General features: G+C 41.4%; 2 protein-coding genes and 1 long non-coding RNA gene across 4 annotated transcripts in view; 2 read left to right on the top strand and 1 right to left on the bottom strand.

The window, feature by feature from the left end:
- LOC117934718 overlaps window positions 1-6,280 on the bottom strand; it is a 22,233-nt gene extending 15,953 nt beyond the window's left edge. Inside the window, exon 1 of the long non-coding RNA XR_004654554.1 lies at window positions 6,116-6,280. This is a non-coding gene — a long non-coding RNA (uncharacterized LOC117934718). The remainder of the gene's footprint in view (window positions 1-6,115) is intronic.
- The window catches only part of sp2 (sp2 transcription factor), a 21,599-nt gene extending 3,725 nt beyond the window's left edge, over window positions 1-17,874 (top strand). Inside the window, exons 2-8 of one of the 2 annotated variants that reach the window (XM_034900972.1) lie at window positions 3,396-3,472; window positions 4,955-5,701; window positions 7,172-7,390; window positions 7,987-8,281; window positions 10,395-10,572; window positions 11,609-11,802; window positions 13,624-17,874. In XM_034900972.1, the coding sequence (XP_034756863.1) occupies window positions 3,396-3,472; window positions 4,955-5,701; window positions 7,172-7,390; window positions 7,987-8,281; window positions 10,395-10,572; window positions 11,609-11,802; window positions 13,624-13,724 (1,811 nt within the window). In that variant the 3' untranslated portion in view covers window positions 13,725-17,874. Of the gene's footprint in view, window positions 1-3,305; window positions 3,473-4,954; window positions 5,702-7,171; window positions 7,391-7,986; window positions 8,282-10,394; window positions 10,573-11,608; window positions 11,803-13,623 lie in introns of both variants that reach the window. The other variant, XM_034900981.1, reaches the window with a different exon arrangement.
- Window positions 17,875-19,280: 1,406 nt separating this feature from the next.
- Window positions 19,281-25,592, top strand: part of abcc10 (ATP-binding cassette, sub-family C (CFTR/MRP), member 10) — a 27,159-nt gene continuing 20,847 nt past the window's right edge. The window contains exons 1-3 of the mRNA XM_034883972.1: window positions 19,281-19,628; window positions 21,137-21,350; window positions 22,555-23,920. Of these exons, the coding sequence (XP_034739863.1) occupies window positions 21,175-21,350; window positions 22,555-23,920 (1,542 nt within the window). The 5' untranslated portion in view covers window positions 19,281-19,628; window positions 21,137-21,174. The remainder of the gene's footprint in view (window positions 19,629-21,136; window positions 21,351-22,554; window positions 23,921-25,592) is intronic.

Below are 25,592 nucleotides of genomic sequence, written 5' to 3'. Positions count from 1 at the left end.
TCCAGAGTGCTCTGGACCTCAGACTGGGCCGAAGGTTTACCTTCCAACAAGACAATGACCCTAAGCACACCGCTAATACGGTGCTAATACTTTCCGTACCCACTGTATATATAAAGTTATCTTGAGACACTTTACAGATAGAGTAGGTCTAGACCACACTCTATAATATACAGATAGAGCAGGTCTAGACCACACTCTATAATATACAGATAGAGCAGGTCTAGATAGAGCAGGTCTAGACCACACTCTATAATGTACAGATAGAGCAGGTCTAGATAGAGCAGGTCTAGACCACACTCTATAATATACAGATAGAGCAGGTCTAGATAGAGCAGGTCTAGACCACACTCTATAATGTATAGATAGAGCAGGTCTAGACCACACTCTATAATGTACAGATAGAGCAGGTCTAGACCACACTCTATAATTTACAGATAGAGTAGGTCTAGACCACACTCTATAATGTACAGATAGAGCAGGTCTAGACCACACTCTATAATGTACAGATAGAGCAGGTCTAGACCACACTCTATAATTTACAGATAGAGCAGGTCTAGACCACACTCTATAATTTACAGATAGAGCAGGTCTAGACCACACTCTATAATGTACAAGGACCCAACAGGTCTAGTAGTTCCCTCCAGAGCAAGCAACAGTGACGAGGAAAAACTCTTTTTTTAGGCAGAAACCTGGGACAGACCCAGACCCAGTTTCAGACCTAGACCCAGACCCAGGCTCTTGGTAGGCGGAGTCTGACGGTGCCAGTTGGGGTTGAAATGAAGAGCGGCAGTAACAGTCTCAGTAAAAGATAACAGAACAGTGACAAAAAATAGTACATTTTTACAAAGGCAGGTGCGCCCACTGTGGAAATGTTTGTTGAGAATGTTTCATTTGGACATTTCCAAACAAAAGCCCGCTCCATAATTTCCTTTTCAGTCTTCGCTGTGACTTCCTCTTCTTCTTCTTCTCCTCCTCCGGGAAAACACGGCCACGTTGCACTGTGCTACACGGGAGTCAAATGTAGTGTACACTTCAATTAGCAGTGCATTGTGGGTATTTTACAGTAGACTATATAGTGAATATAAGTAACCGTGGAGAATTGGAACACCATCCGCTACAAAATGGCGAACCCACTATATAGTTTACTATTTCCGTGATAGCGAACGTTTTAAAACACAAAGCTTTTGTTTTGTTGCGCCGGTTAGTGACGGCTTCCCCATTCTTATTGGTGGAAAAGATTTGAGACCTAATAACAGATTCCCGCCTAATTGCACCCTCCTTCAACCTGAACTCACCTGTGCGGGTGTTCACAGGCTTAATATGCAGGACTTCCACGTGTAGTGGAGTATATTCACAGTTTTATCCCAGAGAGAGATTAGGGGCTTAGCGGGCGGTGGGATCCCCGTGTGAATTATTTTTGCTGTGATAGTGACGTTTTTGGCACCTCGATCCAGACCTGCGTTCTCATTGTCAGACCAGTTTTTGGGGATTATGGAGAGACCAATGTTATGTTACCTATATAACCTATGTTATAGAACTGTGACTCAAATGTAACTTTAACCCTCGTGTTGTCCTCGGGTCAAATTGACCCGTTGTACTAAATCAATGTTTTAATTACCCAAAATAACATGGTTGATTCCACACAACGCTCTTTGAATTATTGGGGCGTCTTATTCAATTTGATTTTGCTTTTGAAAAACAAATGTAAGTTGTTTTGAAATAGTGTTGAGTAAAAGTTGACATATTCCAGTCTGTGATTATCATCAACATCCATTCCTTTAATTTTAGTCTCAATAATTCCTAATTTCTGCTTTTCTTACTCAAACATTAGGTATAATTTCCTAAACATTAGGTTTATTGACCATAAATTCCAAAAATAACTGTAAAACCAAAGTTAATGAGTTAGTGTTACGTAGTGTTGAAAACGTCAACGTGAGAAACATTGAAAAAAGGGACAAAAACATAAAAAAAGTTTAAAATATTTGTTAAAAAAGCGTCAACAAAAGTGTTGACTTTCAATTTTGACGGGAAGACAACACGAGGGTTAATACTGTGCTTTAGAGGCACAAACTGCTCTACTTTGATGCTCATTTGTCCATAAAATTCAGCATATTTTGCATTTTAGAGTAGATTTTGATGAATCAGTCGTATCCCAGCAACGTGTTATTACTGGTTGCTAGGTGCTCTGTGGTGTTAGTTGTCACCTGCTGATGATTTCAAGTGCCAGCTGATCTGCCTTGGCATCAACTGTGATGTACTCAAATACTCCCAATATCAATGTTTCAGCTTGTTTTACACATTTATGAATGACGACAGATGTTGAGGGTAAGATTGCTCCGGTACTGCAGCGTGAAACGCATAAATTAAAATACTTACAATACGATACGGCAGAACTAGACTTCCTATATCTACATTTGCCTTTTGCACTTGACTTTATTTCGTGGTATATATTTAAATAAAAAGATTGTATTGTAATGCAGTTCGGGCAACGATGACCAATGGAGAAGATCACTCAGCGTTTACTGCTTTACTCAGAGCAGTTTAAATAATAACAGCCGCAACCTATTTTAGCCAATCGGCAGCCTCGCCTGCTACTTAAGATCTACCCTGCTCCCAAACTATTGGGCAGCCTTCCCAAATGTACTCTCATTACAACAGTAATACAGTATAATAACAGTCTTGCAGTCCAGTGGTGCATTTCTTTGCTTAGAGAGCTGGATGGTTGTCAGTGTTTGGACATTTGTTGGTCGAGCTGCAAAGATTTATCGATTTAGTTTTTAACTATTAAATTAATCGGCAACAATTTTGACAATTGGTTGAGTCATTTGTGTTGTGAGTTTCTTCTCTCCTCTGTGACAGTAAACTGAATTTCTTTGAGTTTTGGACAAAACAAGACATTTTGAGGACGTCGGTCGACTTATGGTTACAGCTTCGAATCGTAGTGCAGTTAAACCGGCAACTTGAAACATGTGCACCGAGCTACCAAAATAAAGTAGCTTAACAAAAAGAATAAATACATCAATAACGTAACAGAATACATATTTCAAGCAGAATACATATTTACATAAGTGTCTGTAAGTTGATGTACCTCTTGCAGTGTGATAAACCCATGCCACTGACTAGAAAAAAGGCATTTAGAAATATAAAAACAACATGGTAACCTTTGGAAAATGATTATCAGCAGATGCATTTGTAACCTATCCGACCTAATCTAATTAACAACCTAAGTTGCAACTGAAGATGTTTATTGATCCCATCGAGACGTCCCAGTTCTTGTCGTTCTGAGATCTTCTTCTGTTTCGTAGGAAAGTCCCGTGATGTCCTCGAACAGCCTAACTGCTGACAATAGATGCTGCAGGCAGCCTGAATCTGACTCTGCTGTGTGTGTTTTGCAGAACAACAGGACAGTATGGCCACCACTGTTGCTGTCAGTCCCAGTGAATACCTCCAGCCCTCCAGCGCTTCCACACAAGTGAGTAAACAGCCAGATGTTGCGTCTAGCTACCGTCTACAGATTTTTTTAAAGGGGCAAAACATAAATTTGGAATCAACGGAACAAATCCCACTCTTCCCTGTTGCATCACCTTTTTGTTCTCGTTTTCTTGTTTTATTTTTATTACAAAAACTACCGTTTCGATCCCCCGTGGACCTTCATCAAGAGTATTTTAAACAACAATCACAACCAGGCGTACATTTGGCTCCTCCCTCCCATTCTGTTTCCTTTTATTTCCAAGTTGATGTTATCTTTTAGTGCTCCTACGCAAAGAATTTTCTGATGTTTTTCTTAAAAAAAGGGGGCAAAACATAAAAGCTACTACATCAAAACTAGCTTTTGTGATTATTTTTGAAAGGGACGTCGGTTACTTTTCATAAACTGGATAAGCTGAAGAACCAAATGCTTGGTGTTTTTATCTTTATCTAGATTATCATAACATTGAACAAATCCAATCGGCATACCTGTCACTAAAAGATGGTGTTTTTGTAGAGTTTTTTTTTCCATATTTCTGAGGAACTTGAATGCCCAAATATTTTTTAGCTGGTACACACAGTAGCACGTAATGTTAAAAAAATTATCTAGTGGTTTATTTGATTTTTAAATACTTAAATGCTGATTTAAATCAGTCCCCCCAGGGTTTTGCAGACTTTTTTTTTTAGATTGTTGTGGCCCCAAAATGCCTGAATTGTAAAAAATTTGTTGCAATGAAATTGCAAGAGACAGAGAAAGTTGAGAACTTTTTGTGAAGTTCTTTTAAAAATAAAAAGCAAACTTGTTTTGGGGAGAATAGAACTACTCTGGGCTGAGTTTTCCTAGTAACCAGAAAGGCTCGGGATGCTGCAAATGTTGGTATAATATGAAAATGTCTAGTGGATTTAAGACAAAAAAATAATAATTTATTGCATTAATCAAATATGAAAATGTCTGTCAGAGGCTTGTTGATCTTTACATTGTTAGTTAGTTCCTATCCAGGCCCGGGACACATTCATGCGGTTTGATGAAGGACTTATTGGACTTTAACTCATCACTGCACTTACAATAACGAGCGTGGCCGTCCTCAATTTAGGTCATCCTGTACGTATCGTAGAATGTAGGTTCTACGCCGTAGCCTTAAGCCGTTAGTTACAGACGCTACCAAGCCAGGGCCAGGCGTGTAGTTATATTTCTGGCATGTGTATGTGCATGTGCTATACGTTAGTTTGGATGTACGTACATCAAGTAGAATCCCACATTAATCACACAGGAGCTCAAAAGCTTTGCAGGTAGGAACATCTACTACACCGCCTGTTTGGCCTTTTTAGTGCTTATTTGAAGGTTTACCTGTTTATCCTCACTTGTTTATTTTAGCATCTTATCTCACCATATCTCTCTCTTAGTTCTTAACTGCTGTTTCTGCTCAGGCTTTAATGCAGACTGTGTGTGTGTGGTATCTGAGTTGTTGTGTTTGTCTCCCTGCAGGACACCCAGCCCTCTCCTCTGGCCCTCCTGGCTGCCACCTGTAGTAAAATCGGCCCTCCCGCCGCTCAGGCTCCGGTCACCTCTCCTCCAGCGCAGCCGCAGCCTCGCAGGCTCCTCCCCATAAAGCCGGCTCCAATCGCCCCCGCTCCGCCCAAAAACCTCTCCTTCCTCTCAGCCAAGGGCAATGTGATCCAGCTGCCCGCCGGCCTGGGCACCTCGGCCTCTGGCAATCCCATCGTGCTCACTATCCAGCAGAGCCCGGCCCGCTCACACGCCTCGGCCCCCGCCAACATCCAGTACCAGATGGTGCCGCAGATCCAGGGTGCCCAGACTATCCAGATGATGCCGCAGGGAGGGCAGATCCAGCTCATACCAGGGACCAACCAGGCCATCATCACCACCCCCATGACCGTGCCGGCTCCGGCGGCCGCCACCACTCCCATTACGCCGCAGAAGACTTTGGCCATCAAGCCCTGCCCCAAGTCGCGCAAGCTAAACAACTCTGCTGCAAACATGGTGCAGCTGCCGAGCGGGCTCACGCTGCCGCTCAACGTGGCGACCGGGGAGGTCGGCGGGACTCAGTTCATCACAGAGACAGCAGCCGCCCCCCCCACTCCAGGAAAGGGACGACGAGGGAGGAAGAAGAAAGTGGTTTTGACTGCTACACCTCCTCCTCCACAGGCCGCTTCTCCACCCCCAGAGCAGATGGAGACCATTTTGATAGAAGCTGGGGACAACATCATTCAGGTACATCTCTCAAAGGAGCAGATTTGATTAATAAAGGAAAATAATCATTAGTTGCAGCACTACAGGGGAGCACTAAAAGCAACAGAATGCAGCCTTTTTGTCATATTCCACCGGCCCGTACTGCACCACACATATCAAGTGCTGAGTCAAACGGTCTTAAGGGGCCTTTATTTTTTATTTCTTTTGGAGGCTTTTCCCTTTTATTAGATAGTGACAGTGGATAGACAGGAAAGGTGGGAGAGAGACGGGGGATGACACGCGGCATAGTGCTGCAGATCGGACTCCAGGCTGCTGCACAGCACTCATCCTACATGGGGCGCACGCTCTTACTGGGTGAGCTAGAGGTCGCCCCAAGGGGCCTAATTTTAACAATCTAAGCGCACGGTGTGAAGCGCATGGTACAGGTGTGTCCACATCCACTTTTGCTAGTTTGACGGTAGAAATAAGGGTCCGTGCGCCAGGCGCATGGATCAAAAAGGGCTGTACTTTGTGTCTTTATTAATTCATAGGTGTGTTTTGGGCGTACCATGCAATCAACCAATTGGAAGTCATCTCCCATTCCTTTTAAAAGCCAGGCGTGTTTGTACCTTGGTGCATTGCTATTATGATGGCGGATTTGCACCGTTATATTTTTATTCATAATCTTTTAAGAGTGTGTGTGCATGCGTGTGTGTGCGTCTAGGCACATTTTACTAATTCACTGTTAAAATAACAATGAATGAATGAATTAAATGCTGCGCTATTGACTTTAGATCAGGTTTTTGTTGGTTAGTCAGTCGCGTGATCACTTCCTGATGCCTCACGATAGCAATACGCCCAGAATGCACCTGTACACACCACCCTGTAAGACCAGCACGCCCATGGGCGCAAAGACAGCCGCAGGTGCATTTGCTATACTAACAACGTGGGCGCTGGATGGGAAATTGACAACTGCGTCGGTCTTAAACTAGCAAAGACACTTCTGACAGTTCCTGGTCAAGACACAGTAGTTAACTTGTATCTGCTATGCAAACACAGATTCACTTACTTAGCAACAATGAAATGTTGACGTAGCTAATCGAAAGGCGCCGGATCAACCATAAAGTGAAGTTTTTTTCTGGTCTGTTATGTCCACAAACAATCCTTAACACAAAGGTATTGCATTCACGGTGATATAAACAGATGAAAGCAGTCAATCCTCACAGAATCACTTTTTTCGGGTTAATTTTCTGTTAATTGACAGTCTGTGATCAGTCTTTATTTGCCTCAAGTTGACGTAGACTGATCGGTTCTGTGTCATCCAGCAGTAAACTGTAAGTTTCTTGAATATATATATATATATATACTGTATATATATATTTATGGTAACAGATTAAAAACTATGTTGCTTTGTGTGTAAATTAGGGTCGTTTATGGTCACACAACTCCAAATGCCTCAAAGCCTCACACCTGAACCTCAAAGTGAAGCCCCTTCTGTCTCTGTGTTTGCAGGCAGGCAACAACCTACTGATCGTGCAGAGTCCCGGGCAGCCGCCAATGGTGCAGCAGGTCCAGCTGGTCCAGTCCAAACCGGAGTCTCAGGTGGTTCAGATCCCCCAGCAGGCCTTGAAGGTGGTGCAGGCTGCCTCCGCTACATTACCGACCATCCCACAGAGACAGTCAATCCCCTCAAACCTCCAGGTTACTCAAACAGATGCAACACCAACGCAGGTATCCATGGAGAAAAATAGCAAAGTTCCCCTTTGAGTCTTCCTGTTTTTAATTTCAAGTTTTTTTTATTTGAATTTACATTTTCAAGTTGCAAAGCCACTCCATTTTTACTAGGGGTGTCACGATTCCCGATTTTAAATTTTTCTTTTTTTTTAAAGCCATTTTTGGATTAGACTTTTATGCAATATAATATCTGACCTTTGTTCGCAATGTACCACACTACATTGTCAAATTTAAAACATTTATTAACAACCTAATGTAACAATAACTTATATCTTCAGTCAGTTGGAAACTAAAGCAAAATAACCTGTCATCTAGTTTCTCTTTTGTAACCGCGGTCTTCTTCTTGTGACATCATTTCGGTCAATTTCAAATAAAAATCATGACACCCTTAATATTTTCAATTTCAAATTCACTTAAAATTAGTAAAATAGTTATTTTTGTGGGTGGCCTGATCCTTTCTGAAAGCAGAGCCGAAATATTAACCTTCATTTTAATTTTTGCATTTTATCTTTATAGGATGACATACAGCGTTGTAAAACGAACGAACCCAAATGACATTTAAAGACATCTGTTTGGTGTTTCCTCCCCTTCAGTTCCTCTTCAAAACCGCGTCGGGTGATTGGCAGTCCGTTCAGCTACAGGACTCGGTCTCCACGACAACGACCCCCACCACTTCGGTGGTCACCGCCGCCACATCGCCGCCGGCGGGCGCCAAGAAGTCGCTGGGGGGCGGACGGAAGGAACGGACTCTGGCAAAAATTGCTCCGGCGGGGGGGATGATCACGCTTAACCCGTCGCAGCTCTCGTCGGGGACCCAGACGGTGCAGACCATCAGCATCAACGGGGTCCAGGTTCAGGGAGTTCCTGTCACCATCACCAACGCCGGGGGTGAGCTGATGTTGGTTTGTTGGTGTTTCCAAGTAGTCGGTTGGTTGTTTGGTTGTTTTTAAGAAAAGAGACACAGGATTGGAAAACACAAATTAGCAGAAAATGTCTAATTTGTCAAGTTTTTATAATGGCCTCGAGCGGGGGTCTTCCATGTTTTTAAAACCAAGGACCCCTGACCTGAAGGAGAGATGGAGCAGGGACCCCCCTACTACACAGATTGTATAAAAGTGAGTTACATAATAAACTGGGTCTACAATAACATGTAGGGCAGTGTCAAAATTTAGTGTTAATTCATTTTGGAAGACTGTAGGGCTGCAACTAACGATTATTTTCATCGTTGATTCATCGTTTGTTTTGTCCACAACTCAACGATATTCAGTTTACTGTCACAGAGGACGGAAAAACTACAACATATCCACATTAAACACGCTGGAATCAGAGAATTTTTACTTTTGTCTTTAAAAAAGAAGAAGAAAATAATAAAAATAGTTAATTTAAAAGTTGACAACTAGTCAATAAATCGTTCTCTAGAAGACTGTCGATTTAAAACTTTAACAACCAGTTTTATTGTTTTTAATAAACATTTGTTATAAAGAATCAAATAATTAAAACATAGAGCATAGAGCAGGGGTCTTTAACGTTTTTTAAGCCAAGGACCCCTGACCTGAAAGAGAGATGGAGCAGGGGACCCCTTTCTACACATATTGTATAAAAGTGAGTTACATAATAAACTGGGCCTACCATAACATATAGGGCAGCGTAAAGCCTATAGACATTACATTACATGTCATTTAGCTGATGCTTTTATTCAAAGTTACTTACAGATATTGTATATCAGAGGTTGCACACCTCTGGACTGACTCTAAGGGTTCAGTGTCTTGCTCAGGGACACATTGGTAGGTGTATTGCACTGGGACTCAAACCCAGGTCCCCCACACTAAGTGCATGGGTCATATCCACTACGCCAGGGGTCTTCAACGTTTTCCAGGCCAAGGACCCCCAAACTGATGGCGAGATGGAGCGGGGACCCCCTAATTACATATATTGTATAAAATTGTGTTATATCAAACTGGTCCTATAGTGCCATGTGTGCATTGATGACTGAAATCCATCTTCTGCCGCCATTTATCTGTTTAGTACAGTGTGTTGAATTCATGTTAATGTGTATCTAAAGACATTTCAATTGGTGGAAAAAATTGCAGGGGGGGGGGGGATATAAAAAAAAGTCTAATCAACCAAAATTTTCGCGACCCCCATGCAGTACCTCCGCGGACCCCCTAGGGGTCGCGGACCCCCTGTTGAAGACCCCTGCACTACGCCACCACCACATACCCCATTATGTTGCCCTAAAATACTAAGCTATTAAAACAGTAATTATTAACATTCATCCATCTTCATATTTTACTGTCGAACACAGTGAATCCATAAGCGTAACTGATGGCCATAGTGGCATCTTTACAGGCCAGTAACTGTATCATCAGGGTTGTTGAGGATGTTGATTTGGTGAGGGATAGGTCAAGTTATCTTTGCTAATGATATGTTGGATTTATGTTAACATTTTCAGTAGTACTGTCAACGATTAAAATGTATAATCGCATTAATGCCATATTTAACTTGCAATTAATTGCAAGTTAAATATGCATATCTTTTATCTAGATAATGTTACATTTTATTAACTAAAGAAATGCAATTTCACATCATTTTGGACCATTATTATCAACTTATCTTCCTCTAAAATGCTGAAAAGGCTGGAGAGGTAATAACATTTAAAAAGCTTGAAGACAACTGCTAAAGAAGTTCACTGGGGATCAACTACAAGCCTTAAAACTGAGCAAAGTCATTTAGTTAGTTTTGATTTTTACATTCATTTGGCGTAGCTGGTGCCCAAAACAGCTTGGCATGAGTCTTTTAATGGTTGTGAAAAGCCAGATCTCTTTGCTTTCATGTGTTTGCATCACGTTAATGTTACCATTAATCATTAATTAGAATTTCTGTCCACTGACTGATGGCTGTTGGCTTGTAGTCTAATCAGATTTTCTTGGAAAAGCTTGGCAGCCCCGGTTGGAGCCCTGCTGTGTCTCTAACAGAGCGTCTGTTTCTGTGTTTTTATCAGGCCAGCAGCACCTCACGGTGCAGGCGATGCAGGGCGGAGGCCTCCAGCTGGCGACAACGCCGGGCCAGCCGGCCATCCAGGTGGACCAGACCCTCACCCTGGAGCTGCCGGGCCAGCCAGGAGAAAAGAAGCGCCGCATGGCCTGCACCTGCCCCAACTGTAAAGACGCAGACAAGAGGTGAGTGTTATGTGAGTGTGTCGAGAGAGAGATGGCCAAATATGTGATATTATCACATTTTTACTTGCCCAGGTTTTTCCTGGCTTTGCTCGGTGAAACACTCAACAAATACACAAGAACTAAATTAGAACTATAAGGCTGTAAAGGATTATTACCAACTCAAAATTAAATCAATATCATCGACATATTGTCGATTCATTGCTGACATTTTTAATTAGTTAACTGCTCTTAGACAGTTTGAGAATTGTGTGTAAGAAGAGAAACCTTTTTCTTTTTTAGTAAATAGTGGAAGATTTCCGCTACTTAAAATTACACGTTTTTGCATGATATGAGACATTTTTGAAACTTGCATTAACCCATTTGTGCCGGATGCTTCGCGCCGACACGTTACATCTACCGCCGGTTACTGCGTTGCGCAACTCTGACCCTCCTGCCGGCTGCTGCGTGGCTCAGCATTTTGTCTTTGTTGGTCTTTTCATGACGCGTGCAGCAGAGAACGCACCGTCAATGGTTGAAATACACATGAGGCGGGTCTTGTTGGCTATTTAAAGCCATGTGACCACCAAAATTGTATCGTAGTTTGCGGAAAATCCTGTCAATCAACCAGGCATGCATGTGGGTTTATTTATGAATTTTTGAGAGACGAGTGAGAAAATGTCTCCGACAGAGGAGGAGTTAGACAGCGAGGACAGTGACGTTGAGGTGGAAGATAGTGAGGAGTTTGGGAGGGAGGATGTGGTAGATGATGATGATGAAGAAGTGCTGGATGATCCTTTGCGCCACGCAGCAGCCGGCAGGAGGGTCAGAGTTGCGCAACGCAGTAACCGGCGGTAGATGTAACGTGTCGGCGCGAAGCATCCGGCACAAACTTGCATTTAGTCGGTTTTGATGCTAAATCAAAATGCTTCTTTTTGAGGCTTAGCTCTATCCTTAAAACCTGTATATCTCACTGTGTGTGTGTGTGTGTGTGTGTGTGTGTGTGTGTCTGTGTCTGTGTCTGTGTGTGTGTGTGTGTGTGTGTGCGTACACTCCGCAGGCCCGGGGAGGTGGGGAAGAGAAAGCACATCTGCCACGTCCCCGGCTGCGAGAAGACCTTCAGGAAAACGTCGCTGCTCAGAGCTCACGTCCGGCTGCACACTGGCGAAAGGCCCTTCGTCTGCAACTGGGTTTTCTGCGGGAAACGCTTCACGCGCAGCGACGAGCTGCAGCGGCACGCCAGGACGCACACAGGTCTGTCTGCCAGCCAAAATATGAATTGAAATGATGAAATCCAAACTGAAAGACCGAAAGTAGGGGCATCAGAGAATGTTGATGTTTTTTTTTCATTGCCCTTTATTATTATTATTATTATCATTAATTATTGCGTGTGTTTTGTTTATATGGAAACATTTGAAGTAAGTCTCAACAACATGTCTGAAATTATAATTTCATTTCATAAGGATATGACAGGAACCCCTCACGTGTTTGAGACAAAAACTTAAACCTCTAACATGTTTGTACTCTTGGATTATGCTGTTTCACGGACAATATCAGTGTCTTGGCATAGATTAGATTAGATTAGACTTTATTCATCCCACAAGGGGAAAATGTTGTTGTCACAGCAGCAGCATTTCTTTCAATAACAGCATAAAAAAATAAAAACACACAAACAAGTAAACGCACAAAAAAACCAGGCAAACAATAGACACTGATTATATGGTTGGTTGGTATCTGTTGTAGTGAACAGATAATGTGAGCGGAGTGGAGCTCGTTGCTCACAGAGCGGTTTGTTCCCTCTGCTCCACCCTCCAGGCTGCTCTGCTCGATATCCCTCCACGCTCAACTCAACTCATTTCACCCCACGCCACTCCACTCAAATTGCTCACCGCTCCCCTAAAAAACTGAAAACAAAACAACAAAAGCCGTGTTGTATTTATCAGATGAATGGCGCCCACCCTCTCTTCATGCCGCCAGTGCACGGAGCTCCACCAGCAAAAAGTATGCCTGATGACAGGCACTGTTTGGCTTGGATTGAGGGGGGGCGCTCTTCATCTCTGTGAACGTCCCGTGCTGCAGTAACACAAAGACGAGCTCAGGCTTGCTCCAAGCTCATGTTGTGAGCCGTACCAGAGCGGGACGGAGCGGGAGATAAGGTGACACTCTAACTTTTGGAAAAACTACTCTACGCTCCATCCAAAATCATCGCCCAATTTAGCCCCACCCACAACATGAAGTTCGTTGAGGACTTGATTCGTTGTGGAGCAACTATGCTCGAACCAGAGCTGTTCGGACCAATCAAATTGTCAGGGCGGGCTTTATACAATGATGGACAGGTGATCAACAGTAACGTATTCAACCACGTCACCAAAGAGAGCTTCACCAAAGACAGCTGCCGCTTGAAAACTGACGTGTATTTTCCTCCATTGCATCTGGTATAGAGGATATCAACAGCGCATTCATTTTAAAAGAAGGACAAAGAACCGCCATCAAGGCACTTGTTGATCAGAAAGATGTTTTTGCCATCCTTCCTACTGGACATACGTCACATACTCCATTGCTCTGATTGGTTGTAGGTCTATCCAATTGAGTGAAGTGGCATTTTCTTTCCTGGTTTGGTTGAAACACCCCCCCCCCCATAGTCCCAGCCCAATGGATCAGGATCAGCCTCATATTCTGACCACGTCAGGCTACCGTTCCCTTGCTCTGGTAGAGAAGTTAAAGATGTTTCCTTGGTCAATAAAAAACATCAGTAGTACAAAGTTTGTTTACCCGAGAGTACCGCACTTTTGGAGACTCTAGGAACCAGAAGTACCTCTGTGTTCTGGGAGTGCGGTGTACTAGTGGGGCAACAGGGTATTAGAGCGCTGTATAAGCTTTTAAATTCAATTGTGGATTTGACAGGGAAGCTAATGCGGGAGCAATATGATTTCTTTTGCTAGTTCTTGTCGGTACACGTGCATCAGCATTCTGAATATGTAAAAGCTTAATAATTAAGTTGTGTTGTTTGTATGAGTTTTCCTCATATTGATTTTGACATTAAAGACATTTACCATTTTGTTTCCCCCCCCACAGGAGACAAGCGGTTTGAGTGCAGCCAGTGTCAGAAACGCTTCATGAGGAGTGACCACCTGACGAAGCATTACAAGACTCACATAAACACCAAGAACCTGTGAGCTGCCTGTATACTGACTCAAACCTAAGACTGTATGAGAGGAAGGAGGGGCAAACAGAGGAGACGATACCAAGGGAGTTTCTGTGACTCGTCCCGTTTTGGGGAATACTCCAAAAAAAGTCCCCAAATCCCCTCTCACTCCTCTAGGACACTTGTAGCGTGGTGTACAAAGAAATCCTTCCTGGTGGTCTCCATACCGATCCTGGAAATGTATCAATTCATAGTTTATATTTGTTTTAGTATTGTCTCTGGTCTGAGTGGAGCGGAGACCAGATCCAGCTCCGACTGAGCACGCGAGATGATGAGATGGCAAGGCTTCAGACGCAGATGCTTAACTGTGCTTTGCTTATTTATGAACTTCCTCGGAGGAAGAACGTACTCAGAATTATTCACACGCCAAAACGACGACGACAGGACTCCAGTCGCAGTTTCCTTCTCTTTTAGTTGGTTTTTCTTCCCCCAAATCCTGCTTGTTTTTGTCGGGGAACATTGTGAGCTCCTGGAAATTGGCTTTCAAGCACCAAAAACAGAACAAAATGCATTACTATTGTTTTGTAAATTACCTAAAATTTGTTTTACCTCAGTTGAATGATAATTTTATTTTAAGGTATTGTTTAAAGCAGGAGTCTAACCCCAAAAGTTGGGGGCGATTACATAGAAAAAAAACTTTTTAGAAGTTTACATTGGCTATTTTTTAAAGTGTGTTCATGCATACTATTATACATCATATTCACAATAATAATAAACTATTTATAACATTTTCCATACAATTGTTAGAAATTGATTTACATAGTAGGTATCTACAAAAACTTGACGTAAACAAAGAAATGACACAGTCACAACAAGGATTTTTCTAAAAAAAAAACATATTAATAATAATAGCACCATTCAATCATCACTTACAGTATGACCTACTAGAAGTGTGTTTTGGTTTCTGTACCTGCCCTCTGCCTGTACTTTCTTATTTTGCAGTATTCATGACATTTCTGGGCATCAACCTCCAAAAAAAACAAAACAAGGTGCCAGATCGTAAGCACGCATCCAAGAGAAAGCTACAAAAATGTCAGACACAGTGCCGAAAAAACGCAGATTTAGCTAGAAGAAAACGGAAAGTGGAAAAAGCTTGAGTCCCCTGCTTGAGCTGGTCGATACACTTCGGCTGTTGAGTTCACAAACTGCAGTGACTAACCTACTCATTCTGTCTTTGCGGTTAAACAGCAGAAATACATAGAGGACGTTAAAAGAGCATTTGATCACATTTGCTTTGAGGGTACTGATATCAAGGTTGAGCTCTTCCAGCAGAGCTATCCAAGGCCGGGCATCTCTGGTGGCAAAGCTTTAGATGCAGCCACTTTGCTGCCAAGTACACAGGACAAAGCAGCAGCACCTCAGGCTTGGAAGGGGGTTAATGTGCAGTTCAGGGGCCAGAAGTCACCGTGCCTGAACAGTTGTACTTCAAATCTTAAACTTCAAATCCTAAACAAACGATATGATTTGATTAGTATAGTGATATCTTAGTGAAGACCCTGACTCCTGCTGGAAATTACACAGACGGTGGACTTAATGCAAAGACATGAAGGTATGGACAGATTTCTAGGTCAGCAAATGTTACAAAAGATGTATTTAAATTGAGTGAAGGAAGACAATGTCGAAAATTTGATCGAATTTCACTCTCAAACCTGGCAAAGCTAAGCAAAGTTTCAAAAATGTTCTTGTGTGTTGGTTGACGGAGCATAATCGAGGAAATTTAGACATCCTGAGGCTTTTAATGGCGCCTCAAGTCTCATCGTGATAAGGTATAATGCCACAAAGTGCAAGCATGCAATTAGAGAATAATAGAGGAACCAGGGTTGATCCTTGTGGAACACCAGATGTGACCCCACCAAACTTTTGTGATCAAGCCGTGTGTTGTTAATCAATCATATCAAAGGGGGTCAAGGAGAAGCAGGATTTCCCCTCTATCAGCTGCAAGGAGGAAGTTGTTTGTAACATCCTAGACAACTAGGAGGACTGACATGTATCAGTTGTTCATGTTATGATGCGGAGGAAATGCTGTTAAGTTGCTTAACTTTTTCTTTTGAGGTTTGATAGTTAAGTCTCCTTTTATCAATACGCCATGATCGATAGATGCAAACTTTGTGGAGAACTGCATTAATAACCTGTTGTTCAGAGAAAAGTGATAACTTCAAACATGACTTCATGTATACTACCTACAATTCTCTACCTTTTTTAGAGAAGTACAACATTTAACTTTCTGGAGAACTGGGCAAAGTTGATGACTCTAAAACTAATCCTAGAAGTTTTTTTTAAGTTCAAAAAATAAGGTCAAAAGGTCTTTTTGAGTGTTCAGGTGCTAAGGATTTACTATGAAATAGTGTGATAAACCCGCTCACACCCCTCTTTTCCCTCTGAGATCAGAACCAGGTTGGTCATCCATCTTGGATACCACAACAGGTACGCGTTCGCCTTGGGCTGGGTATCTCTGATACTTACAGGACTGGAACGTGTTGTTGGCACCGAGTATTGAAGCTGTCAAAAAATGGGGAGTTTGCATTGAATTTTTGGCCACATTCATGGTCTATGAACTTGTTCTTTAATCACACAGTTCCTGGTTTAAATCAGGACTTTTAGACCGTGTTCTGTTTAGTTCTTGAAAGGCTGCGTTTGATTTTACCACCTTAACGTCTCTTTTTACTACCTGAAAGTTTGCCTTTTTCATTATGGCGTTTATTTTAGAAAAACTTGTACTTGTACTTCTCAAAGCAAGGTATAAAGAAAGTATAATACCCAGCCCTACTTACACTGTGTGTACTAATGAATAACTAAATCCCGGGGTAACCGTGAATCTGCTTTACTCACAGTATCATTTGGATTTCATGATTTGTAGCCTATGCATTGCTGTATTAATATGAACAGATTTCCAACTATTTGGCCTGACTTGACAATCACGTCCCTAGATGAAAAAAAACAAACTTTCTCAGGCCTTCCAGCAGTTAACTTTGTACATGATTTTTTCCAGCTATGTGATAGCTTTGATTCTGAATTACCAGTTATGTTTTTTAATATGCAGATGACCAGCATACGGCCTACTGTACAGTATTCACACAAGTTGCTTAAATGTCTTTTGCTTTACAGAAAACAGTGTTGCTCACGTGTTGTTGTGTTGTTATTTTTTTATTATAATGAAGATTTAAAGTCTGATCTTGTACGTGAGTTACCTTTTATTAAAAGAAATACACCGATTTATTGTTAAATAAGCTTTTTGGTCAAATTAGCATGGTGCTTCACCTCATTGTTTTCAATACTGGGACTTAACAGGTCAGATGGATGCTGCTGCCTCGCTAAATATTACAACTTTGACCAAAAAGCTGAAAGATTTGTTTTGTGAAGCATTTTGAATTCTCAAAGTGAGTCACAGCGTTGGAAGAGAAGCGTAAATCTCACCCATAGGTGGCCAATATTTGGTGTATTTTTTTCCAGCATATGTCTGACGATGCGATGCCATGGGGACGGGAAGACAGAGCCGGTTCATATTTATGTTCGTATGTCATGTCTGAAGATGTAAATACAGTGTGTGTGTCTGCAAGGCACGATAAATGTAGGATGATGAAACCCAAAAGTTAAGCTGCCTAGTGTTGTCGTTGGCGTCGCCAGCCATGAAGGAAATAAATGGACTTTGTACAGTGTGCAAGGAATAAAATATAATGTGACGTTGTATAGCTTCATTTCTGCTTTGTATACGACTTCTAAATCTTTTTTCTATTGAATTAAAGATGCCTTAGACAGCTGCACCCAGTATTTAAGATGTTTCTTTCTTTCTAATTCCAAGGTAACATCTGTAAAATTACTTGTGTGTTTTTTAACTTATGTTACATGTAATGTGCACTGATTTAAAACCCCAGGTTCCAAAATTTGTAAAGTGGATCTTCATTGTAATGAAAATGAGATTTTCCAAATTTAGACGTTGAATTAAATGCTTCTCCTTCTTCAGGCCTACATGTCATATAATGTTCTGCAGCCAGTTGTGTTTTTATGGAGAACCCGGAGAACCTGGAGAACCAGCAACCCATTTTATACCCTGTGTAAGGTGCTAAAACATACTGTTTGCTCCTTTTCTACAGTCACCCCCTCAATAAAGAACTTAAACCATTTTTTAGAGTTTGTTTATCTTTTGTTTTTACCTTTTTAAAATATATGAATATAAAATCTTTTTAACCCTCCAGTTGTCTTCGGGTCAAATTAAACCCCTTTAAAAAATGTCTATATCTGAAATACGGGTTTCTTTTTAACTAAATACCACAAAAAAATGGATTGGATTCCTTACGACACTCTTAACAAATACAACTGATCACTTTCATTCCTCTGATCTTAACTATTAATCAAAATAATTCATAATTTCTGCTTTTTTAACTCAATTATTAGGTATAATTATATCTAAATGAGGGTAATTGACCATGAATTCCAAAAAGTAGTGTAAAACTAGAGGTAGTCAGGTGATGTTATTGGGAAAAATAAAAAATAAAGTGAATAAAAAGTCTGAAAAGATGTCACATTTTTGTCCGTTTATGACCCGGAAGGACAACACAAGGGTTAATGCAATAAATGCTTTATTTAGTCCTTAGTCTTTTTGTAAAAATACAACATATCCGACTTGTTCAGGGATAGAGCAATAAAGTTATTTCATTATTGTCCATGCAGTCCACCAAGTTTATAAAGATGGAGACAGGCATTCAATGTCATTATGGTGTAGGGTACATATATTACATAATGATCTACAGATGGTACAGTCACGTTAACATTTTAAATATTCTTTATTTAACAATGTGGTAACTGTGATACTGGCCCAACTTCCTAAACATTTATGCTAATGTTGAATATTAATCATAACAGTTGTTATTCTGCATATTTCTTTATCAGTGGTGGAATCTTATATACATATCAGAGGAAAATAATTGTAGGCCTACACTTTACTTTACTGAATTAATTTACATAAAAACTATCCCGTATTACTAATCTGCTCAGTAGTACACAAAGTATCTCACATTCTCTCTACCGAAACAAAATAATATAATATTTTTCAAAACTTTCAAAGGAGCCATTCTGCCTAATGAGTACTTTTACTTTTGATATTTTAAGTACATTTTGTTGCTAACACTGCTAACACTTGTAGATTTTTAATGCAGGACTTTTACTTGTAATGGTGTATTTTAAGACGGTTTTATGTTTCTATTTTTACTGAAATAAAATACCTGAATACTTCTTCAACCATTGTTCTTGCTGCTTAGATCGATAGCCTTTATTATAAATAGCCTTTATTATTAGACTCACGGTCCATAAAAACAACAATAACAACAAACAATACAGATACAGATACACACAAGACAGACACCAATTAAATAAGACAGCTCTATCGCAAAGCACTGAACCTCGTGTCATTCAGATGTCAAATGACATATCAGGGTATGACACATCATAAGATTTTGCTCATTAACATTTTTCTGCCTGCACACGACTTTTATTTTGAAAGGCCTGTGGCGTGCGTCATCAGTAATCGACAAGAGTATTTCCTGCTAGCTAGATGAAAGCCGGTAATATTTAAAGGTTGCTTATGTTAATTACATTGCATTAGCGGTGTTAATGAGTTGTGTTACGCACTGTTGTTTGTCGTTAGTGTGTTATTTACACACTATTTGTGTTAGCATGACATTGCCGTTGAAACAAGATGCTATTTTGTTAGCTATGCTAGTTAGCTGGCCTCATTTGTTTACATAGCTAGCTAGCTAGCTAGCTAGTTGGTTTTAGTCATGAAACCCATTTATCTCTGTCGTTTTAACAGGTTTCCTTTTTTCCTGCAACATGGGGGGTTAAACCGAAACACGTTTAAGATGAGAAACTACCAACAAATGTGAGTGAAGTATGTTTAATTTGTTGTTATAGTTTATAACTTTGTCTTCTTCGTGAAAAAGGTGTTAAATGTTGATGGAGTTTCGCACCTGTAGGCAATCCGTGTTGACCAGCTGGACTAGTCTGACTACTTAGAGAAGAAAATCTCATTCAAACTTCAAATTTAGGGGGAACAAATGGGTCCAACAGGTCCTACATTTGGTTTCTGAATTATACTGCTTTTATCTCAAATTAGTTAGTTAGATTAGATTAGTTGATAGACATTATTATATTTTCATAACTTTTTTAGTCGTTTTTAGAAATTAGCATTCATACATACATACATACATACATACATACATACATACAAACTCAAGGCATAGTCCCACAATGGTGCTATTTTTATATTGCTGACTAGAAGAATAACTAGCATCTCTGTTATCTTATCCCCTGCATGAGACTGACAGATTCCTCAGTAGTAGAGTAGGACGGTACCCTAATATTGATACTGTCCAACCTCCTTCCTATTTTAAATCGGTATACGGTATTACCGGGACTAATTAAAAATTATGATGTAAGGCTCAGACGGTCTCTCTCTCTCTCTCTCTCTCTCTCTCTCCCTCTCCCTCCCTCCCTCCCTCCACACTGTCTCGAGATGACAACCACACATAAGCATTTTTAGGCATTAAATAAATTATATTTAATATTGAATCCTTGTCTCCTATATATATATATATATATATATATATATATATATATATATATATATATATATATAAGTGCATTGCATTTTTCTTAATGACGATATTGAAACTGATACCGTTGCTATGTTTAAGACCCCATGGTGTACCTTATTACGGCCCAGCTCCATCAGCAGCAGACTGCTGCACCCTCAGTGCCACTGCGGGTCATCTGTATATTTATCTGTGTATATGCTGTATATATATATATTCTCCCCACCTGTAAACACAAGAAGTGTTAATAGTGTACAAATTACCATTATTACTCCCTTCTTTTTTCTATTTCCTATTTTATTCTTTGTGTATTTTTCTATCCTATTTGTATTTTATGTGTATTTTTGTTATTTGTGGTGCTGCAATGAGCTGCTGTGACAAGTGGATTTCCCCATCGTGGGATCAATGAAGTCTATCTTATCTATCTCTTATCTTATCTTATCTTATCTCACTCTATCAAAGTCAAAGTCAAATTCTGCTTTATTGTCAATTTCTTCCCATGTCAAAACATACAAAGAGATCGAAATTACGTTTCCCTCTATCCCATATAGACATTTTTAACCAATTTGGTCCACAGACAAACATAACATTCAAGTAAACAATATAAAAAGTAAAAATAAGAAGATATATACAATGAGGAGAATAAGAGCAGCAAGATTTGAGTTAAAAATGTGCAATTATGCAAACAGTCGACAGTCAATGTAATGTGCAAAAGTCAGGCGGTAGCATAGTGGTGCCGGTTATGTAAGAACTATCCTTCTATAGTTAGAAACTCCCATTGTTTTTTGCTCCTTAGGTGTTTTCTAGAATGACAGCTGTCAAGTAAGAGGAGGGATGAGGGTCTTTGGACCTGCAGAGTTGGTCGCGGCCCTCTGTGATACAGACGAGCAGAATCCTTTCCCCGTGTGGCAGAATGGACGCGTCAGCTCTTGTTTCAACCAACTCGTCCTCGGAGTCTTGCCTCATGCAGGGATGGCTATTTTCAGCGCCTGCTACGTCAGCATGTCAAGGTAAGTCTTAAATATCAGAAAAACCTAAAACAGGGACTTTACTCTGATATCCTTCACACGTGTTCGGGCATCTGGTAAGGATGTCCCTCGGAGGTGTCCCAGCCCCGTCCAGCTGGGAGGAGGCCTCGGGGAAGACCCAGGACTAGGTGGAGGGATGTCCAGCTGGGAGGAGGCCTCGGGGAAGACCCAGGACTAGGTGGAGGGATGTCCAGCTGGGAGGAGGCCTCGGGGAAGACCCAGGACTAGGTGGAGGGATTATATCTCCACCCCGGTCTGGGTAATCCTCAGGATCCCCCCTGTCAGAGCTGGCTAATGTGGCTCAGGAAAGGGAAGTTTGGGGCCCCCCTGTTGGAGCTTCGGCCCCCGTGACCCCCGACGCTAGACAAGTAATAATAATAATAATACATTTTATTTAACAGCGCCTTTCTAACACTCAAGGACGCTTTACAGACAATAAAAGACAGATACAGGGAACAGAAAAGTGAAGTAGTTATAACAAAACAAATAAAACAAAAAACAAAACAAACAAAACAAAACAAAACAGGAGCAAGTGTTTGAAGATGTCTGGATGGATGGATCATTTACACCTTGGTCTTTCCAGACCATCGGTGGGCAAATTGTTCTTTTTAGTGTAGTTAAATAGATAGATAGATAGATAGATAGTTATTTATTGATCCCAATAAAATTCATAATTACACTGTCACCTCAGAAAAGTCAGTCACACAGCACAGAATATAAATATAAATGAAATACTAGGATACAATATACTGTGCATGAAATAATAAAAGGAACAAAACACAAGAACAAATATTTGAATATACACAAGTTGGGAATACAAAAATGTGAATAACTGGGATGAGTTCACTTAAATGGTTCATACAAAAGATTTGCTCACCAAAACCTTCACCACGTGACTTAGGCGGACTGCAGTAGTCCAGTGAACTGAACTGTGTGACCCACATCTGAAAGTCAAAGTAAAAAACAACAACTATTGTTAGAGCAGTATAATTAAAGCTATACTTTGATCTAGGGATGAGGAAGTTCTTCTAAACTTTGTTTTAGAGAGTGGGAAATTTAATTTATCAGTCTGAAAGTTATGTATTTTAACAATAATGGTATCTGTTATTTTATTATTATTGTTAAAACAATTTCAAAAAAATCATGCATCTGAAGTATTTTCAGTGATAATATTTCTGCTTTGTAGGTGCGACCTCCTGCGGTCGTCTCCTCCCTGCGGTTGGACGCTCCGGTGGATGTCCGCTCTGCTGGCGGCGCTGCTCTTCACCGCGGATGTGGTCCTGGCGAGCCTCCTCCAGCGGACGGACTTGTACTTGGACGTCCTAGCTGACAGCACTGCCATCCTGGCCTGGCTGGTCCACTTCGGTGCCATCACGGTGCTCCAGAGGACAGCTTTCAGGAGAACCAGAGGACCCCCTCTGCTGCTGCTGCTGCTTCTTCTGTCCGTCCCGAACCTGGTCTTCACCTTGACGATTTACTGCGACAATCAGGAATGTCTGAACCTCACAGAACCCCTTGAACTGGCTCGTTTTGTGCTTGCCTCAGCCCGCACGCTCCCCCTTCTGGTTTACATGCTGGCATTTGCATTTCCCTGCATCACCGATGCTGGCTACACTCTGTACATCAACGCCGTGGATGGATCCCCGCTCGTCCCAGAGGACACGCAGCCGGAAACGGGCGAGATGGTGGCCGAGGACGGGAGCGGTTGCGTCTCTCGGCTCTTCTACCTGTGGTTGAACCCTCTCCTCAGACGGGGGCAGCGAGGCGAGCTGGACCGGCCGGCTGATGTTTATCACCTCCCTCAGAAACTCCGGACTAGCGTGGTCTGTCGGTACTTCCACCAGTGCTGGGACGCCTGCCGACACGGGGCGGCGGTCCGTAATGGACAGGATCCGTGGCCCAGGCCGGTGGGCAGAAACCTCCTGAGCGGCAGCTGGAGTTACCAGGAGGAACCGCTGGAGCTGGAGGGGGACGTAGGACTGCTCAGGGTGCTGCACAAGGCATTCGGGTTGCGATACTTCTACCTCGGTGTGCTGAAGGTGGCGGTCAACATGCTGAGCTTCGCGGGGCCCCTGCTCCTTAGCAGTCTGTTAAACTTTATGGAGGACAGGGACGCTCCTGTGAGCTGGGGTGCCTGGTGCGCTCTGGGGCTCTTCGCCACCACCCTTCTCTCCTCCTTCTTCCAGAACATATTCGTCTTCGAGGTCTCCAAGGTGGCGCTGTCAGCGCGCGCCGCCCTCGTCTCGGCCGTTTACGGCAAAGCCCTGCGGGTCAGCGGCAGCAGCCTGGCCGGCACCACGATGGGGGAGGTGGTGAACCTGATGAGCACGGACACCGACCGCGTGGTCAACTTCTGCTCCAGCTTCCACGAGCTGTGGAGCCTGCCCTTCCGGTTTGTGATCACCCTCTATCTGCTGTACCTGCAGGTGGGCGTGGCCTTCCTCGGGGGGCTGGGCGTGGCTCTGCTGCTGGTGCCTTTCAACAAGTTCCTCGCCACCCGTATCCTTAGCAACAACCAACACATGCTCAGGCACAAGGACAGCCGCGTTAAGGTGAGAACGGGTTAAACCTGCGGGATGGAGAGTAATAATACATGGTCGTAGCAATGATACTAATTATGATAATGATAATGATTGAGCATATCACTATCATATTTTGACTCATTACAGAAAAATCTATATCAACATATGTGGACATATGACACATATTGTCGCTGTCAGGTGTACATCTGGCATGTCCAAAACCGCTGTTTTTTAACTCTTGTGTTGTTTTCACCTTCGCCTTTGGGACCCTCTCGTGTCCTTTGGGTCAAACTGACTTATTTGAGGTTTAAAAAAATATTCTGAAATACAATTTAACTTCATAATCTATTAACACATCTCAATTTCAAACAATTGAGATAACATATATGTTTAGGGAATGCATCAGTCTCTACTAGGACACTATTAAAAAAGGAAGTGGGGTTCATTATTGTCATAAGGTATAATTCATGTTAAAAATCCACTATGGAAACAACATAAGTGTCATATCCAGATTAATGTTCCGAGTCAGGAATACATGTTTATCTCAGGAAATAAGGAAAGGACGCTGATTTCAGGTAGAAAAAAATGTATATTTGTACCACTTTTCTTCTTGTAAAAATTTGAAATGGGTCAATTTGACCCAAATACCATACAAGGGTTAGGAAATAACAAAAGACTAATTTGAAAACATTTCATTGAGATTTACCTCAGATGAAGTTACAGCTGGCACATTTATTCAATTAATCGATTAGATGTCAAGGATTATGTTTACATTTCAAATTCTCTGTTTCAAGCTTGTTAAATTTGAATATTATGTAGTTTCTTTACTCCTCTGTAAAATTGATTTGTGAACGAAAACAGACTTTTAAGGACGCCATCTTGGACTGATCGACATTTTCCACCATTTTTTGACATTTTAAAAGCCAAACTACTCCACTAATGGAGAAATTTATTAACAGATTACTCAAAAATAAAAATAATCTTTAGTTTCATCCTTAAACCAAATCACCTAATCCCTTAATTATTTGTTAAATCCACAGACAGAAGTTAAGGCCGACCAATACCCCTGATTTATGAACAAAATATGGAAGAAAATATGGAAATACAAGGTTTCTACAGTGACAATACAATGAATATAAAAAAGAAATGGATTTATTTAGGATATATGTTGTTGTTTTTTTTGACTGTTTTGATTGCTTTTCTTAATTCCAGCTTAAAATAATGTTTTAATTTATAGTTAATTGTTAATTTCTAGGGAAATTATCTATTTTAAAATCATCCCATTTAGTAGTTTGATAGCTGTTGTATTTTATTTCTTCTTTTTTTTTTTCGTTGCCTGCCTACTATTCAATTCAATTTTATTTATAGTATCAACTCATAACAACGAGTAACGGGTTATTTTAAGACGCTTTACAGATAGAGCAGGTCTAGACCACACTCTATAATTTACAAGGACCCAACAGGTCTAGTAGTTTCTTCCAGAGCAAGCAAAAGTGCGACAGTGGTGAGGAAAAACTTCCTTTTAAGCAGAAACCTGGGACAGACCAAGACCCAGACCCAGACCCAGGCTCTTGGTAGGCGGCATCTGATGACCGGTTGGGGTTAGAATGAAGCAGGGCACAGTAGGACGTAGCAGGACGTAGCAGGACGTAGCAGGACGTAGCAGGGCACAGCAGGACGTAGCAGGGCACAGCAGGACGTA

Source organism: Etheostoma cragini, chromosome 2, assembly GCF_013103735.1.
Source record: "Etheostoma cragini isolate CJK2018 chromosome 2, CSU_Ecrag_1.0, whole genome shotgun sequence".
In the NCBI taxonomy this organism is placed as follows: Eukaryota; Metazoa; Chordata; class Actinopteri; order Perciformes; family Percidae; genus Etheostoma; species Etheostoma cragini.
The sequence above is the reverse complement of the archived record's forward strand: the minus strand, read 5'-3'. Positions and strand labels throughout refer to the sequence as shown.